The 17,052-nt window shown below is 40.5% G+C and overlaps 2 protein-coding genes across 4 annotated transcripts in view; one reads left to right on the top strand and one right to left on the bottom strand.

Annotated features, from left to right (window-relative positions):
• Positions 1–17,052, top strand: part of LOC139155444 (protein CDV3 homolog) — a 35,558-nt gene that overhangs the window by 13,919 nt on the left and 4,587 nt on the right. Inside the window, exon 6 of one of the 2 annotated variants that reach the window (XM_070730578.1) lies at positions 372–884. The exons of the other annotated variant lie outside the window; for it this stretch is intronic. The gene's annotated coding sequence lies outside the window, so the exon portion shown is untranslated. Of the gene's footprint in view, positions 1–371; positions 885–17,052 lie in introns of those variants that run through there. 2 annotated transcript variants of the gene reach the window in all.
• LOC139155443 (DNA topoisomerase 2-binding protein 1-like) overlaps positions 4,831–17,052 on the bottom strand; it is a 131,490-nt gene continuing 119,268 nt past the window's right edge. For both annotated transcript variants that reach the window (XM_070730576.1, XM_070730575.1), the window contains 3 exons: positions 10,246–10,335; positions 8,108–8,269; positions 4,831–5,236 (listed from right to left, as the gene is read on the bottom strand). In XM_070730576.1, coding sequence (XP_070586677.1) covers positions 5,093–5,236; positions 8,108–8,269; positions 10,246–10,335 — 396 coding nt within the window. In that variant the 3' untranslated portion in view covers positions 4,831–5,092. The remainder of the gene's footprint in view (positions 5,237–8,107; positions 8,270–10,245; positions 10,336–17,052) is intronic.

The following is a 17,052-nucleotide window of genomic DNA, read 5'->3' on the forward strand; positions in this document are numbered from 1 at the left end:
TGAATATAGTTGTGTTAGCTCCCTACAAATAGAAAGATGAAGCATAAATGAGAGTATTGTAGTGAGTCTATTTTTGATATACAGTACTTTGGAATATGAATAATACAGTAAAGATTGAAGAACTGTTCAATCTGTAGTGAGACAGGATAGACTAGAACTCTTATCACATTTATTCTCTTGGATGCATAGAATGCCTCTTCTTTTTAGGAGGAAAGTGAAAAAGGGTAAGATTTATCTGGCCATAAATATACTGATATACTTTAGTTAAAAAGACTGTTATTAAAACGCAAAAATTAACATATGTAGCATTTGTTCCATCAAGATGGAAATTATGGGTTTCACTGAAATTACTTATTTTTACAAAAATATAGAAAACTTATCAAATGGCTAATCCAAGAATATGAAGAAGTTTGAAACCATTGCAAAGGAGGGAGCATTGTCTGCATCAAATACAGCTTCAGAAATTAATTTATGTTTGTTTTCTAAACTACAAAAATAATATCTTCCCAACTTCACAGGGATCTTGTGATGTTGACTTCAGCTTTATAAAATGTTTTTGAGTTTTCCAATGGAGATGCTATAAAAGTACAAGGTGTAATTAAATTTGCTGAAATCTGCCACAAAAAATATTTAACTTAGTTTTATTACAATAATTTACTACTAATATAGTAAAATTCTTTACATATATATTGATAATGTAATAATCATTAATGGACTTTCCAAAAAGGCATGATTGAGTTTTCAAACTTTATACATCTCTTTTTGGTTCTGCGTGATTAACTGTGCAGATATAATTGTATTAATAAAATTCTTGGGATTTGCATGGATGAGATGAATTATCATTTTTGTAATCTCTGAATTAAATAAATTTGCATTCACAGTGTTATTCTTTTTGTAGAAATCTTCTATATGCTTTTTCAAGACAAAAATAGTGTTATCTTCATTGGTTATATTGCCTGAGAAAAGGTCCTTGTATCAATTACAAACTCTTCAATATTATATGAAATCTGTTTGTTTCTTATTTTATTATTATAAATTATTATATTTACTGTAGAAACCAGGTAGTTTTTAAAAAAAACAAAACCAGCAAAAGTCAAATTGAGGTTTAGTTTTACTATTAAAGAACATAATATAATGAATAAGAATGGGACAATATACGGTACATACAAGCTTTTGTTGATGCTGTAGTTTTCATCACAGAAGATCCACTAATAACGATCCCAAAAGTGATTAAATTGGTGGAAGAATTTGGAAATGTAGCAGGATTAAAAATTAATAAGCACAAAACCCAAATTATAACAAAACATTTGATGGGAGGACAGATAGAACATTTGGAAACATTAACAAACATGAAAGTCGTTAAAAAAGGTAACGTACTTGGGGATTTGGATTACAGCAAAATGTATAACTTTAAAAGACAATAATTAGACCAATCTATTATCCCAAATCAAAAAGGACCTAGAAACTTGGAAAAATTTACAATTATCCTTACTAGGCAGAATCTCTGGAATAAAAATTAATATATTACCAAAATTACTATTCTGATCAATCAAGGGAATTTTTTTTCATAAATTAACAAAAACTGTAACAGTATATTTGGTCCATAGCCTAAAATTTTTCACACCTCAGTTTTATACCATAAGGAATATATTTGCAAAGTTTCATTGAAATTGAAAGTGGTCGAGCGGGGACACCTGGTCCACGTGACAAAGAATGACCCTATTACAAATATGGCTAGAAATAAAAAAGAATCATTTTCAGACAATACCTGATTGGGTATCGCCAATTGATGCAGTCCAAATTTAACACTAACAGGTAAAATAATAAAATACAGAGACCTCTTAGACACACAGATGAACTTAAAAACAAGACAAGAATTGAATGCAAATGGTATGATAATGGATTGGTAGATATATGCACAAATACAGGGCATATTTCAAAAGGATAAAAGGGAAAACTATTTCCAAAAAGGGAAAAGATTTGGAAAAGATAATTATAAGCAATCAAAGAAAGTCAATTGGCAAAATATATAATTTTTTGTTAAAATATAGAACAGAGGAGGAGATAACTAAGGACAATATGTTTAGCTGGGCTAAGAATTTTGAGCATTCTATAGATCTAGACCAGACCTGAGCAAAGGGCGGCCCGAGAGCCGGATGCGGCCCGCCTGCTGTCTGTGAGTGGCCTGCGGAGGTTGGAAGGAAGGAAGGAGAAATGGAGGGAGGGAGGAAGGAAGGAGAAATTCTCTTTCCATGCCCTTTTGCAAAAGTCCAATAAATGCTCATTTTTTAATTGTTCATTGGTTTCATTGGCCTTTCCAAGAAATTTAAAGCAAACCCCCCACCCCACCTCTCAGGGGAAAAAAAGGGAGGAGGAGGAGAAAGAAGAGGAATCCAAAGCTACTTTCAGGCAAAGCCTCCACTATGTTTTCTCAACTGACAATGTAGGTCAGTTGGAGAGACAGCTGAAAGGAATATTTTGAAAGAGAAGTAAACTGCCCAAAAGCAGAAATAAAAGGCAGAGAAAATCAGAGAGACAGAAGCTTCTCTCCATCTGGAGAAGGAAGGAAGGAAGGAGAAATGGAGGGAACAAGGAAGGAAGGGATGGGCAATTAATTTATAATTATAATATAATTATAATATATAATATAATACAGTGATACCTTGTCTTACAAACCCCTCGTCATACAAACTATGAGATACAAACATGGGATATAAGATTTTTTTTGCCTCTTCTTCCAAACTATTTTCACCTTACAGCCCCAAGCCACCGCCACTGGGATGCCCCGCCTCCGGACTTCTGTTGCCAGCGAAGCACCCGTTTTTGCGCTACTGGGATTCCCTTCAGGCTCCCCTCCATGGGAAACCCCATATCTGGACTTCGGTGTTTTTGCGATGCTGCAGGGGAATCCCAGCAGCACAAAAATGGGCGCTTCCCTGGCAACGGAAGTCCGGAGGTGGGGTTTCCCAGTGAGGGGAGCGTCAGCGAAATCGCAGCATCGCAAAAACACAGAAGTCCGGAGGTGGGGTCTCCCATAGAGGGGAGCCTCAGGGGAATCCTAGCAGCATAAAAATGGGCGCTTCGGCTGGCAAAAGGGGTGAGTTTTGGGCTTGCACGCATTAATCGCTTTTCCATTGATTCCTATGGGAAACATTGTTTCGTCTTACAAACTTTTCACCTTGCAAACCTTGTCCCAGAATCAATTAAGTTTGTAAGACGAGGTATCACTGTATATAATTATATATATATATATATATAATGTATATAATATATAATTATAATATAATTAACTCAATTCTACCCAATAATATACAGTTTTGGGTAGAACTGAGTTAATTATATTAATCCGGCCCTCTAAAACCATCCCAATTTCTCTTGCGGCACCATGGCAAAATTAATTGCCCACCCCTGATCTAGACAGATGTGGACATATAATTTACCAATTACTAAATCTGTCACATTCAAGGAAAATCAATTTAAAATGTTCTACCATTGGCATTTATCTCTTTTATAAGTTGTCAAAAATGTATCCAAATATGCAGGCAAGATGTTGTAAGTGCAGAAATGAAATCTGAACATTCAACCATCAATGGTGGATATGTTCCAAAGCAAAAACATATTGGCATATGATTGAAAAATGGTTAAAAGAAATTACGAATAATGAGATTAGGAAAGTTCCAGAACTGTTTTTATTAGGTATATTTTTGAAAAATTATAAAAAAGAAATTCAGTATTTGGTTATACATATCCTGACTGCGGCAAGAATAACTTTTGCACAGTTGTGGAAATGTGAAGAAATTCCTAAAGAAGAAGTTATTAAAAAAACTCACTGAATATGCAGAGATGATGACGAGAAGGCTAAAAGGACAGAAAGAATCAGTATTATAAAGTATGGGATAAAGTTTACGTATGGTTAGAAGAATACTTAATAAAATCTAATAATATAATGTAACTAATAAGCAGTAATATAAGTGTGTATAAGGAATATTATAAATATTTATGAAAGTTTGTAAAAATGCAAATATCTGTAAGCACGTTTAACTCCGGAATACAACTTCTAACTAAAGGGGTGGTAAAGAACCCCTATTTTTATTCTGTGTTTGTGTCTTGTACTATCTCATATTTAAAAACTTTTAATAATAAAAAAGAATATAATCTAAATCTTTATTTCCAGATCTCCAAATACTGAAATTATGTTTTTTCTCATTTGCACTTTTTTGAAATCATTTTTGAAAAGTGAAGACCCAATAGACTTTTGAAAGGAGACAGTGAATGATATCTTCTTTGTTTCTGCAAAATAGCTGTTATTTGAAATCCTGCTATTCGCACTAATGTCGATATAAATGATGGCCAATTTAAGTAAATTGTCTCAGATGTGGCTGATACTTGCTGCATACAGATTTCTTGATAGTGCTATTAAAACATTGATTTAACAAATGAAAGAACTGGGATAATACTTTAAACACATCAAAATTAGAGCTTTATATAAATCCCAATTAACAAGCAAGTTATTTTAAAAAAAATAAAAATAAAAAATCTGAAAGTTTGGTTAAGCAATGAATTTTTTTTAACTTTAAAAAATCAGATGACCCTTAGTGTAGAATATAATGTTATTTCATTTTAGAGATGCTTAACCATTCTCTCCATTGAAAAGAAAATTCCCAAGCAGCTAAAGTGTATATTTTTTAAAAAGGTGAAATGAAATATAAAAGCAGGAAAAACATCAATAGGGCTATGTCCTTTCCTAATGTAAGCTGATATATTAACCTATATAAATGTTATATATTAGTCTTGTGGAAACCAATAAGAAAAGACAAGCATAGGCAAAAGTTAGGTTAAGTGGTCTTGTTTGTTCTATCTAAAGTTTTTTTAATACATTTACTGAATAAAGTACATTCCAAGTACCAATACAAAAATGAATCTAAATATATTCCTCCAAACCAGTAATAAAAATTGCAGCTTAGTTTTGAAAAAGTTGTAGTTATTATTTTTTGAAATCCGAGACATAAAAAATATAACAAAAATTAATATCTTTTATCCTGGAAAGAAAAACAAATAGAAATTGAAAATTTATATTTGTAGATTGGTTGCCTCAGTGAATTCTGGACCTCTTTGCTGAATGTTTTTCTTCAGCAGCTTTACGTTTTTGAGACAACCCAATTCCAAGTATTTTACTATTCTGAAGATAAGCAGCTGCTTCTGGTAAAAGATAGTTTTCCACTGAAGGTGGTGGTTCCTAAAAAAAAAAAGGCAATTTTTGAAAGAGTTTTAAGGATTATACTTTCAGGTTTTTTATTTGACATTTTCTTTATAGCCAAATCTTCCTGCTACCATATACCGGTATTCCTTATTAGAAAAACTATGGAGAAACAAGTTACTACTTGAAAGCTTTATTATACAGCTGTCTGAAAAATTCATGCTGAAACCAAATAAATAGGAATAATTTGTCATAATCTCTATTCCTGAGACAGAAAGTGAATGCAAGATATTTTCTACCCTTTTCATTGTACACAAAGCTTTCCAGGGTCTGAATTTTTTTTTATTTTTATAGCTTGAAGTAATATATACAGACAGAACTCTTAATTTCTTCTATTATTGGATAGGTTGAGCAGAAAGTGGGTGGGAATAGAATAGGATAGAGAAGGGAGGAGGAGAGGGGAGGGGAGAGAACTCAAAGTCATCTAGGCCTAGGGAGCCTACAAGGCTGTGGATATTCAATCTGGTCTACCTGAATTCAGGTAACCAACACCTCACTGAATATACAGATAAGTCCTTAATTTAAGACACACAATTGAAAACTCTTATGAGTTTAAAGTATGGTCATTAAATGCATCACATTTGGTGATTAAATAATTTGGCCGCCCTAGTTGCATTACTTAAAAGTTGCAATGGTGCAGTGGTTAAAATGCAGTACTGCAGGCTACTTCTGCTATCTGCCTACAATTTAGCAGTTCAAATCTCACCAGGCTCCAGGTTAACTCAGCCTTCCATTCTTCTGAGGTTGGTAAAATGAATATCCAGATTCGTGGGGGCGATATGCTGACTCTGTAAACCAGAGGTCCCCAACCGCCGGTCCGCGGTCCAGGACCGGGCCGTTGGGGTTTTTCAGCCGGTCCGCGGCGCCAGGGCCCCCTCGGCCTTTCCGCACCACCAGCGGTGCTCCCCCCGCCAGCCAGCCAAGCCCCGCGTCCGCCGGAACCGGCTCCTCGCTCTCCGCCCGCCGCGTTTGCAGGAGGTGGGGAGGGTCGGGCGGCCCGCCAAGGCCAGGAGGGACGCTGCTGCCCCCCCTTCCCTCTCTCCGCCCGCCGCTGCGCCTCCTTGATGCCGAGAGGAAATGCCGGCAAAGGTTTTTCTCAGCGGAGGCCGGCGAAGGTGATATTCAATGTCGGGGGCGCACGGGCGGTTGCGCGCGCTCCCTATCTCCCTGCTAGCCCACTCGGAATATTCAAAATAAGAAAAGCCTTTGCCGGCAAAGGCTTTTCTTATTTTGAATATTCCGAGTGGGCTAGCAGGGGGATAGGGAGCGCGCGCAACCGCCCGTGTGCCCCTGACATTGAATATCACCTTCGCCGGCTCCGCCTCTCCTGCAACCCCCTTGCTGAGAGCCCGGGACGAAAGTGCTCTCGCAAAGGTGAGGCGGGCAGGGCGTGCGCGCGTCACCGCTGAGAAGAACGGAGAGAGAACGAGAGTGAGAGCAACAGACAGCAAGATAGAGAGAAAGTGAGAGAGAGTGAGAGAAAGGGGGGGAGAAAGAGATAGCAAGAGAGAGAGAACAAGAGAGAAAGAGCGTGAGAAAGAAAACGAGAGAAAGAGTGAGAGAGAGAGAGAAAGCAAGAGACAGAAAGAAAACAAGAGAGAGAAAGTGAGAAGAAGAGAGAGAAAGAGGGGGAGAGAGAAAAAAGAGAGGGGGGAGAGAGAGAAAGAGAGGGAGAGGGAGAAAGAGAGAGGGAGAGGGGAGAGATAGCAAGAGAGGGAGAGAGAGAGAGAGGGAAAGGGGGAGAGAAAGAGAGGGAGAGAGAGAGGAGATAAAGAAGAGGAGAGAGAGAAAGGAAGAGAAAGAAAGAAAGAGGGATAGAAAGAGAGAGTGAGAGATTCTCAGTGAGCCTTTCTTTGAAGTTGCCTTTCTTTCTTTCTCTTTCTTGCTTTCTTTCTTTTACCTTCCCTTCCTCTATTTCTTCTTTTCTTTCTCCTTCCTACCTTCTTCCCTCCCTCCCTCCCTTCAGTCCTTCCTCTCTTACTCTCCCCTTTCATAAGTTTCCTTGCTTCCTTCCTCTGTTCCTGTCCCTTCCCCCTTTCTTTCTTTCTTCCTCCCTTCTTTCCTCCCTCATTCCCTTCTTTCACTCCTTCCTCTTACTCTCCCCTTTCCCTCTTTCCTTCCTTCCTTCCCTCCGTCCATTCATTCACCCATTCCTCTCTTGATCGCCCCTTTTACGGCGCCGCTGACAGCTAGCTCCCCCCCCCCCACCGGGCCATGGAAAACTGGTCTACCTTAAAGCCGGTCCCTGGTGCAAAAAAGGTTGGGGACCTCTGCTGTAAACCACTTAAACAGGACTGCAAAGCACTGTGAAATTGTGTATTTAGCATACAGGACAATTTAAATGCTATTGCTTGTTGGGCACTGACTGGAAAAGTTCCAATCACGATCATGTGATAAATGCAAGGTGGTTGGCAAATGGTCAAATTTTAATCACAGGGACGATGCAATGATCATAATTTTGGGGTTGACTCGTAAGTCACTTTGCTGAGGTTGAACCATTGTTAAATGAAAATGAACAAATATGTTGAGGAGCCAGGGTGGCGCAGCAGGTAGAATGCTGTACTGCAGACCACTGAAGCTGACTGTAGATCTGAAGGTCAGCGGTTCAAATTTCATCACCGGCTCAAGGTTGACTCAGCCTTCCATCCTTCCGAGGTGGGTAAAATGAGGACCCGGATTGTGGGGGCAATATGCTGGCTCTGTTAAGAAGTGCTATTGCTAACAAGTTGTAAGCCGTCCTGAGTCTAAGGAGAAGGGCGGCATAAAAATTGAATAAATAAATAAATAAATAAATCTCATAAAACATAGCTTTGATAATTCAAAATTGTTTTATGCCACTAATATGCAAACCTGTATCAGATAGTCAGCAATGTATTCTGGCTTCAGACAATTCACTCCTTGAGCTGTAGCTTCTCTTATATTAATTATCACATCTTCTGGCTTTAGTTTATTAAGATCAGCAAAAAAATGAGTAACTTCTCTAAAGACAGATGGAGAATATGCTGATAACACCTGTAGATTCAATCAGGCAGAGATTTTATTTACTTATAGTACGTATGGAATTAGCTTTGTCAATTTTAGGAACTGAAAAAGACCATCTAAAATGTAACCTTCAGGAAAACTGCTTGTCAGATTTTTAAAAACATTTTAATTTTAATTTTTTTAAAGGATATAATACAATACTAATGATGAATCAATATCTGCTCATGTGGGTAAGACTCCAATGAGACAATACAGTAATACCTCGTCTTATGAACTTAATTGGTTCCGGGACGAGGTTCGTAAGGTGAAAAGTTCGTAAGATGAAACAATGTTTCCAATAGGAATCAATGGAAAAGCCAATAATGCGTGCAAACCCATTAGGAGAATCCAAAATATTAAGGCAAAAAAAAAAAAAAGCGGTGGCCAGACAAAGCTGAGGCGAACACCTTTCTTCTCCCTTGAGCTCCATGAGCCTTTCCCTCCCGTTTTTGCCCACCTCTCTCTCCTCATCTCCCCCACATCTTTCTTCTCCCTTGAGCTCCACAAGCCTTTTCTTCCCGTTTTTGTCCACCTCTCTCTCCTCATCTCCCCCACACCTTTCTCCTCCCTTGAGCTCCATGAGCCTTTCCCTCCCGTTTTTGCCCACCTCTCTCCTCATCTCCCCCACACCTTTCTCCTCCCTTGAGCTCCATGAGCCTTTCCCTCCCGTTTTTGCCCACCTCTCTCTCCTCATCTCCCCCAAACCTTTCTCCTCCCTTGAGCTCCATGAGCCTTTTCTTCCCGTTTTTATCCACCTCTCTCTCCTCATCTCCCCCACACCTTTCTCCTCCCTTGAGCTCCATGAGCCTTTCCCTCCCGTTTTTGCCCACCTCACTCTCTTCATCTCCCCTCACACCTTTCTCCTCCCTTGAGCTCCATGAGTCTTTTCTTCCTGTTTTTGCGATCCTGGGATTCCCCTCCTGAGATTTCCCTACAGCATTGCAAAAACGCGGAAGTCAGGAGGTGGGGTTTCCCATGGAGGGGAGCCTCAGGGGATCCCAGGATCGCAAAAACCTGCGTGTGACTTACAACGAAAGTCCGGAGGTGGGGAATTTCAGTGGCGGCTTGGCAGGTTCGTAAGGTGAAAAAAGTTCGTAAGAAGAGGCAAAAAAATTCCGAACTCTGGGTTCGTACCTCGAAAAGTTCATATGATGAGGGGTTCATATCATGAGGTACCACTGTATATTGCATCTGCATTTTGCAAAAACGTATTCATAATTACATAATTTTTTTGTTTTACAAGTAAACAGCATGCTCTCCCACTTTTTCCCATGTAGATCTGAATGAATAATGTAGATCTAAATGACTATATGCTAATAAAATTCTTATCATTTAACCAGGCAAGTGCTCCATAGGGCAACATTTTTAAAATCAAGATTATTTGATTCAAATAGTCTAACTTATCAAATGTATCCAAAATTCAGGACCTGGAACTTCTGACCTGCATCCCTGGTAGATTGGTTCTGACCTGCATGAGTCCACTCCCAAGCTCTTTTCCGAACACATCACCCAGGTATGCTATCCTTGATTAGCATGGCCCCTCTCACATATCGCTGAGACTATCCAAGCATTCTTGAGTCACATGTCCTACCTTACCTGGTGGCATCTCATATGCACCCATGGCCCCATACATTCTATTTGACCTACATCAGTTCCAAGAACCTTCCCTGATTTGCACAGCACTTCTTGAGCATTCCCAGGCATCCTTCCCAACCTATGCCCATCCACCCATACCCTCCTCGATTCATACTGCATTTCTGGTGTCCACCCATTCAACCCTCTCAACTCATGCAGCACTTCTTGTCCTTTTTTACAATTTAAATAGTTTCTTCAAATGGAATTCTTCCAATTATAAAGAATAATAATTATAAATATAATCTGAAAACATTCTTTTTATTAAAATAGCAATATTTCCCTCACCTATAATTATCAAATATTAATATCTAAACAATTAAATGCATACACACCTTTGCACCCCCTGATTCTAGAAGACGCTTAAAGCCTGATTCCTTTGCTGGATCCACATTCAAAATAACACTCCAACCACCAAATGCGCCCTTAAAAAAGCAGAAACATTCACTTATATTTATATGTGTATGTTTGGGTGTGGATCAAAATATAATTAACTTTGTCACACAAATAATTTTATTTTTTCTGTTGCTTTGAACAAAAAAAGGAAATAAAATAAATTACATTTATAGTCCTTCCATGTTTCAGTATATGGTGCCGAGAATAGTTATATGAATATGCATTCAAATTGGTCACACGCATAAAAAGTGTCTCTCAAATGAATGATTATGGACTAGATCTTCCAAATCATAACCTGCAAACTGGAGTATAAGATGTACCTAGCTTTTGGGGAGCAAAATTAAGGGGGAAAAAAATCTGCCTCAGCAATTTGCTTCTCTTCAGCAAACAATCTGGTCAGCTTCAGCACAGCCTGATTTAGAGCAAGCAGCTGATTGGCGGTTGGAATATTGCCTATCAGCTGTTCCAGACTGCAGGGATCTTCACCATCCATCTCGGTGAACCCTTCTTTTGGCCTCTGCATGCCCCATTTTCGGCCTCAGTGCCTTCCAATTTCAGCCCATTCCATGCGGCGTGTATAGGCAGCTGCCTGGAATGGGCTGAAAATGGGATGTGCGGAGGTGGAAATAGGCAGCAGTGGCGATGGGCAGTGACACTCCCTGCAGCCTGAAAATAGCTGATAAATGGTATTACGGAGAGACAGAACCAACCACCAATCAGCTGCTGGTGCTAAATCAAGGGTCGGAACTGGCAGGTAGGCGGGGCTTTGGCAACATTCGCTGTATAAGATGAACAGACATTTTCACCCACTTTTTTGGGAGCGTGTGTGTTTTATACACTGAAAAATGCAGTAAGTCCAGAAGTGTTCATTAGCTCACAGGTTCATTTATTCAGCGCTCTACAGGTAAAACACAAAAGATTAGAATATTGTGCAATTTTTTTCAGCAAGTACATTTGTTTCAATGATGCAACTTAAAAGGTGAAACTAATATAAGCAAGAGACTCATTACATGCAAAATAACATAGTTCAAGCCGTGATTTGTCATAATTGTGCTGATTATGGGTACAGCCCATGAAAACCCCAAATCCACAATCTCAGAAAATTAGAATATTACATGCAATCAATAAAACAAGGATTGTACATAGAACAGTATCAGACCTCTATAAAGTATAAGGATACTTTTGTATACTTATACTCAGTGCTTGGTTTGGGCCCTTTTTGCAGCAATTATTGCCATAATTTATTATTATTGCCATGCTATTGACATAGCATGGAAGCTATCATCCTGTGGCACTGCTGAAGTGTTATGAAAGACAAGGATGTTTCAATAGCGGCATTCAGCTCTTCTGCATTGTTCGGTCTCATGTCTCATTTTTCTCTTGGCAATACCCCATAGATTCTCTAGGCGAGTTTGCTGATCATTCAAGCACAGTAATCCCATGGTCACTGAACACGTTTTTGGTGCTTTTGGCAGTGTGGGCAGTGCTGGAAAATGAAGTCAGCCTCTCCATAAAACCCATCTGCAGAAGGAAGCATGAAGTGCTCCAAAATTTCCTGGTAAACAGCTGCGTTAATCCTGGACTTAATGAAGCATAGTGGACCAACACCAGCAGATGACATGGCTCCCCAAATCAACAGAGACTGAAAATTTCACACTAGCATCTTGCAATGTGTGCCTCTCCATTCTCCCTCTATATTCTGGGTCCTTGATTTTTAAATGAGATAAAGTTGCTCTCGTTAGAAAAGAGGACTTTGAACCACTGAGCAACAGACCAGGCCTGTTTTTCTTTAGTCCAGGATATGATACTTTTGACGTTGTTTGTTGTTCTGGAGTGGCTTGACAAGAGGAATATGATATTTGAAGCCCATATCCAGGATCCATCTGTGAGTGCTGGTTCTTAATGAACTGACTCCAGCCTCAGCCTCCTTGTGAAAGTCCCCAACTGTTTTGAATGGCCTTTTTCTGAAAATCCAGCTATGGTCTTTTTCTCTCCAGGCTATGGTCATCCCTGCTGCTTGTGTACCCTTTTCTTCCACACTTTTACCACATAACCTTCTATTAATGTGCTTTGATACAGCACTTTGGAAACATCCACCTTTTGAGGCTTTCCCTTATGGAGAGTGTCAATTATAGTTTTCTGCACAACTGTCAGGTCAGCAGTCCTTCCCATGATTGTGATTCCTACCAAACCAACCTGAGAGATCATTTAAAGGCTCAGGAACCCTTTGCAAGTGTTATGGCTTAATTGGCTGATTAGAGTGGGACACTTTGAGCCTGAAATACTGCACCTTTTCACAATACTGTATTCCAATTTTTAAACAATATTGTTTCCTGATTGCTTATTTGACCCCTATGACAATCATTAAATATTGTACCTCATGTTTCTTGACAAATGTATCTTTTGTTTTATGTACACCAAGAGCATATGCACCAAGATAAATTCATTGTGTCCAATCATACTTGGCAAATAAAGAATTCTATTCTATTTTCTGAGATTGTGGATTTGGGGTTTTCATGGGCTGTACCCCATAATCACATTTATGACAAATCATAGCTTGAACTATCTTGCTTTGCATTTAATTTAATTTAATTTATTTGACTTCTATGCTGCCCAATTCCAGTGGGACTCAGGACGGCTTACAATGATAAATAGTACAATGAAATAATTAGTAATAAAATTTAAAAAACCATAATAAACTAAAAAGAATTAACCAATTGAATCCACAAATATATAGAACAGTTGCAGTTGGACATGAGAAGGTGTTACATTCACGGCCCCCAGGCCACGTCTTTACAGCCTTTCGAAAAGATAGTAGGGTGGGAGCAGTGCAGACATCAGAGGGTAATTAGTTCCATAACACTGGGGCAGCCACAGAGAATGCTCTTCCTCGCAGTCCCATCAACTTGCATTGTTTAGTCGACGAGACCTGGAGGAGGCCAACTTCCTGTAATCCGATTGGTCTCTGGGAGGTATATGGCAGGAGATTGTCTCATACAGAGGCTGGTCCTAAGCCATGTAGGGCTTTATAGGTAATAACCAACACCTTGAATTGTGACCGGAGACCAATTGGTAGCCTGTGTGGCGTGACCTGGGTGTATTGAGGAACACCCATGACAGTTTGTGTGGGTCCATTCTGGACTATCTATAATCTCCGAACACTCTTCAAGAGTAGCCCCATGTAGAGCGTGTTGCAATAATCTAGATGAGAGATAATGAGGGCCTGGGTGACCTTGTGCAAAGCCTCCTGGTCCAGATAGAGCCTCAACTGGTATACCAGTCGAATCCAGGTAAAGTTCCCTCTGACTACAGCTGAGAGGTGGTCAAGGTTCAGCTGTGGATCTAGGAGGACACCCAAGTTACAGACCCTATCTGAGCGGTTTAAATCCCCCCCCCCCAAACAATTGATTAACAGATAAAATGGTCCTTTGGAGGAAATGCCCAGAGCTACTCAGTCTTGTCAAGGCTGAGCTTGAGCCTGTTGGCTTCACTGAATTAGCATGGGGTAGAGTTGTATAAATGTATAATTGGGTATCATCAGCGTACTGATGATACTGCATCCCGTGCCTTCGGATGATCTCAACTAGTGGTTTCATGTAAATGTTAAAAAATAGAGAGGGGAGGACAGACCCCTTTAGTAGAGGCCTACGGGTGAACCTCTGTCCTCCCCCCCCACTAACACCTACTGTGAACGACTAGAGGTAAGAGAAGAACCACCATAGAACGATGCCCCCCAATCTCAATCCCTCAGGATGTCGAAGAAGGATACCATGGTCAATGGTATTGAAGGCTGCTGAGAGGTCAAGAAGCACCCCTATTCCAGGCCTGGTAGAGATAATCAATCAGCACACCAAAGTGGTTTCCGTGCCTTGACCAGTTCTGAAACTAGATTGAAAAGTGTCAAGATAATCTGCTTCATCCAAGGACCGCCGGAGTTGGAGCGCCACCACCTTCTCTACAACCATATCCAAGAAGGGTAGGTTGGAGACTGGTCTAAAGTTTTTCAACTCGGCTAGATCCAGGGATGGTTTCTTCAGGAGGGGATCGCACAATCGCTTCTTTCAGTGGTTAAAGAAAGGACCCCTCGCTCAAGGAAGTGTTAATCAATGCCTGGATCCAACAACGTGTCACTTCTCTGCTTGATGAAACCAGCCAGGAGGGATACGAGTCCAGTAAGCAGGTGCAGGAACTCACAGCTCCCATGATCTTGTCCACTTCATCAGGTGCTACACCAAGTCAAATTCATCCCATAAAACAGGACTGAGACCTGTCCCTGTCATCTCGTTCTGTAATGAGTCTCTCTCATATATTAGTTTCAGCTTTTAAGTTGCATTACTGAAATAAATGAACTCTTGCATGATATTCAATTTTTCAAGTTTCACCTGTATGTTTCATTGGTTATGGTTTACAAAGTAACAAAGCTCATAAAAAATCTAGTGACTTTAACCTCATTTGGTAGTGAATTGCTATCATAAGTTCCTAATTTAGATATTTAATTGGTCTGAGAAAGAGGGAATATTATGCAGAGGAAACCGCACAAACAGAATGATAGTAAACCATAGGATTCTAATCAAAGTTAAAAATCATGTTTCTTAAATCTCTCCTTTGGGCATTTATTTACCCACTATATAACAAGGTGTTTTAAAATTTGTATTAGTATTTTATACTATAGTGACTGAGGAATCCTTAATGGTCTCTGAGCTTGGTTATTTTCTTGTAGATATTTCATTACAAGTAACATCATCAGTATTGTTGCTAGTTTGGTTAATGAAAATGTCTTCAAGAAAACAACCAAGGACAGAGAGCGCCAAGGATCCCTCATTTCACTCTGAGCTACAAATATTCTCCTTTATTGGTACTATAGAGATTGTACAAATACCATAAATTGTTATTTAGGAGTGAAGGTTGTGTCTTTGAGTCAGTGTTGACCCCTAGTGACTATTTGGACTAGTTCTTGTAGATTTCTTGGCAGCTTTTTCATAAATTCATGTATTATTCATCAATTTTAAAAAGTGCCATATTTTTCGGTGTATAAGATGAATCTTTTTACTTCAAAAAAGTGCATAAAAAAGTGGGTGCATCTTATACACCGAATGCTGCTGAGGCCACCTGGCAGCCCTCAGCAGGAGCCCTCCTAAAGATGCGAGATTGGGGTGGGGGCTGATGGAGCTGAGCCCTTTCCCGACTGAGGTGTGGACGTGACATTTCCGAAGGGAAGCCGCCAAAGCCCCCCCTCCCTCGCAAGCCCGCTGCCCAGCTGGGTCTCCGGCTTGCAGCAGACAGCCCGATCCATCTGCCGCTGTGGCGGACAATGTCGACACTGCCTGGCTGGGGGCAGTTTCTGGGCAGGTGGGCCACTGCTGCTGCACCCCAAGCCCCTCCTCATCCCCTAGGCACCTTCCTCCCGGGATGGGGAAGGCGGAATCCACTTGTGGCTGCCTGGAACAACCATCCGCCGGCTTTTGTTTTTCTTCACGAGGAATGCTGCTTGCTCAAGAAGGCAGGGATTGTGGAATTGAGCCGACTCCAGATTAAAATGAGGCTGGACTGTGGCATTCAAAGCGGGGGCTGTTGGTATCTGTATTGCTCTTCTGGCTTTCTTGAAGAGAAGATGAGCTCTTGAGAAAGGGTCCCCAGCAGACAGAGTTGCTGAAATGTGGGGTGACAGATCCCTCCAAGTTCAGAGAAGATCCAATAGATCCTTTTGCTGAATCCTCTCAGGTTCAGCAAAAGGTGCCTCCCTCTTCAGTTCTGGTTCAGAGTTTCTGAACTGGATGGACTTGCAGCTCTGGGAGGGGGACTTCTCATGGCATAAGCTGGCTGGGGGATTCTGGGAGTTGAAGTCTACATAGCTTACAGTGGCTAAGATTGAGAAATGCTATCCTAGAGCAGGGGTCTCCAACCTTGGCAACTTTAAGACTTGTGAACTTCAATTCCCAGAGTTCGTCAGCCAACAATGGTGGCTGAGGAACTCTGGTAGTTGTAGTCCACAAGTCTTAAAAGTTGCAAGGTTGAAGATCCATGCTCTAGAAACACTCCTTTTAAGGAGTATTTCAGGTTTATCATCATTACCATATATTTCCATGCACTTCAATTGGAGTAGTCAAGAGAGGGATCTTTGAAAACCTCATAGTATAATAGTAATATTAAGGCAACCTCAGCAGGGAACTAATTGTAAATTTTATTTATTTATTTATTTGTTATTTGGACTTGTATGCCGCCCCTCTCCGAAGACTCGGGGCGGCTCACAACAAGTAAAACAATCATGATAATCCAATTAATTAAAATATTTAAAGATTTAAGAACAACCCCATATACTAACAGACACACACACAAGCATACCATGTATAGATTAAACGTGCCCAGGGGAGATGTTTCAATTCCCCCATGCCTGACGGCAAAGGTGGGTCTTAAGGAGTTTACGGAAGGCAGGAAGAGTAGGGGCAGTTCTAATCTCCGGGGGGAGTTGGTTCCAGAGAGCCGGTGCCGCCACAGAGAAGGCTCTTCCCCTGGGGCCCGCCAACCGACATTGTTTAGTTGACGGGACCCGGAGAAGGCCCACTCTGTGGGACCTAATTGGTCGCTGGGATTCGTGCGGCAGAAGGCGGTCTCGGAGATATTCTGGTCCGATGCCATGAAGGGCTTTAAAGGTCATAACCAACACTTTGAATTGTGACCGGAAGTTGATCGGCAGCCAATGCAGACTGCGGAGTGATGGTGAAACATGGGCATACCTAGGTAAGCCC

The sequence above is a fragment of the Erythrolamprus reginae genome, unplaced genomic scaffold (genome assembly GCF_031021105.1).
Source record: "Erythrolamprus reginae isolate rEryReg1 unplaced genomic scaffold, rEryReg1.hap1 H_19, whole genome shotgun sequence".
Taxonomy (NCBI): Eukaryota; Metazoa; Chordata; class Lepidosauria; order Squamata; family Dipsadidae; genus Erythrolamprus; species Erythrolamprus reginae.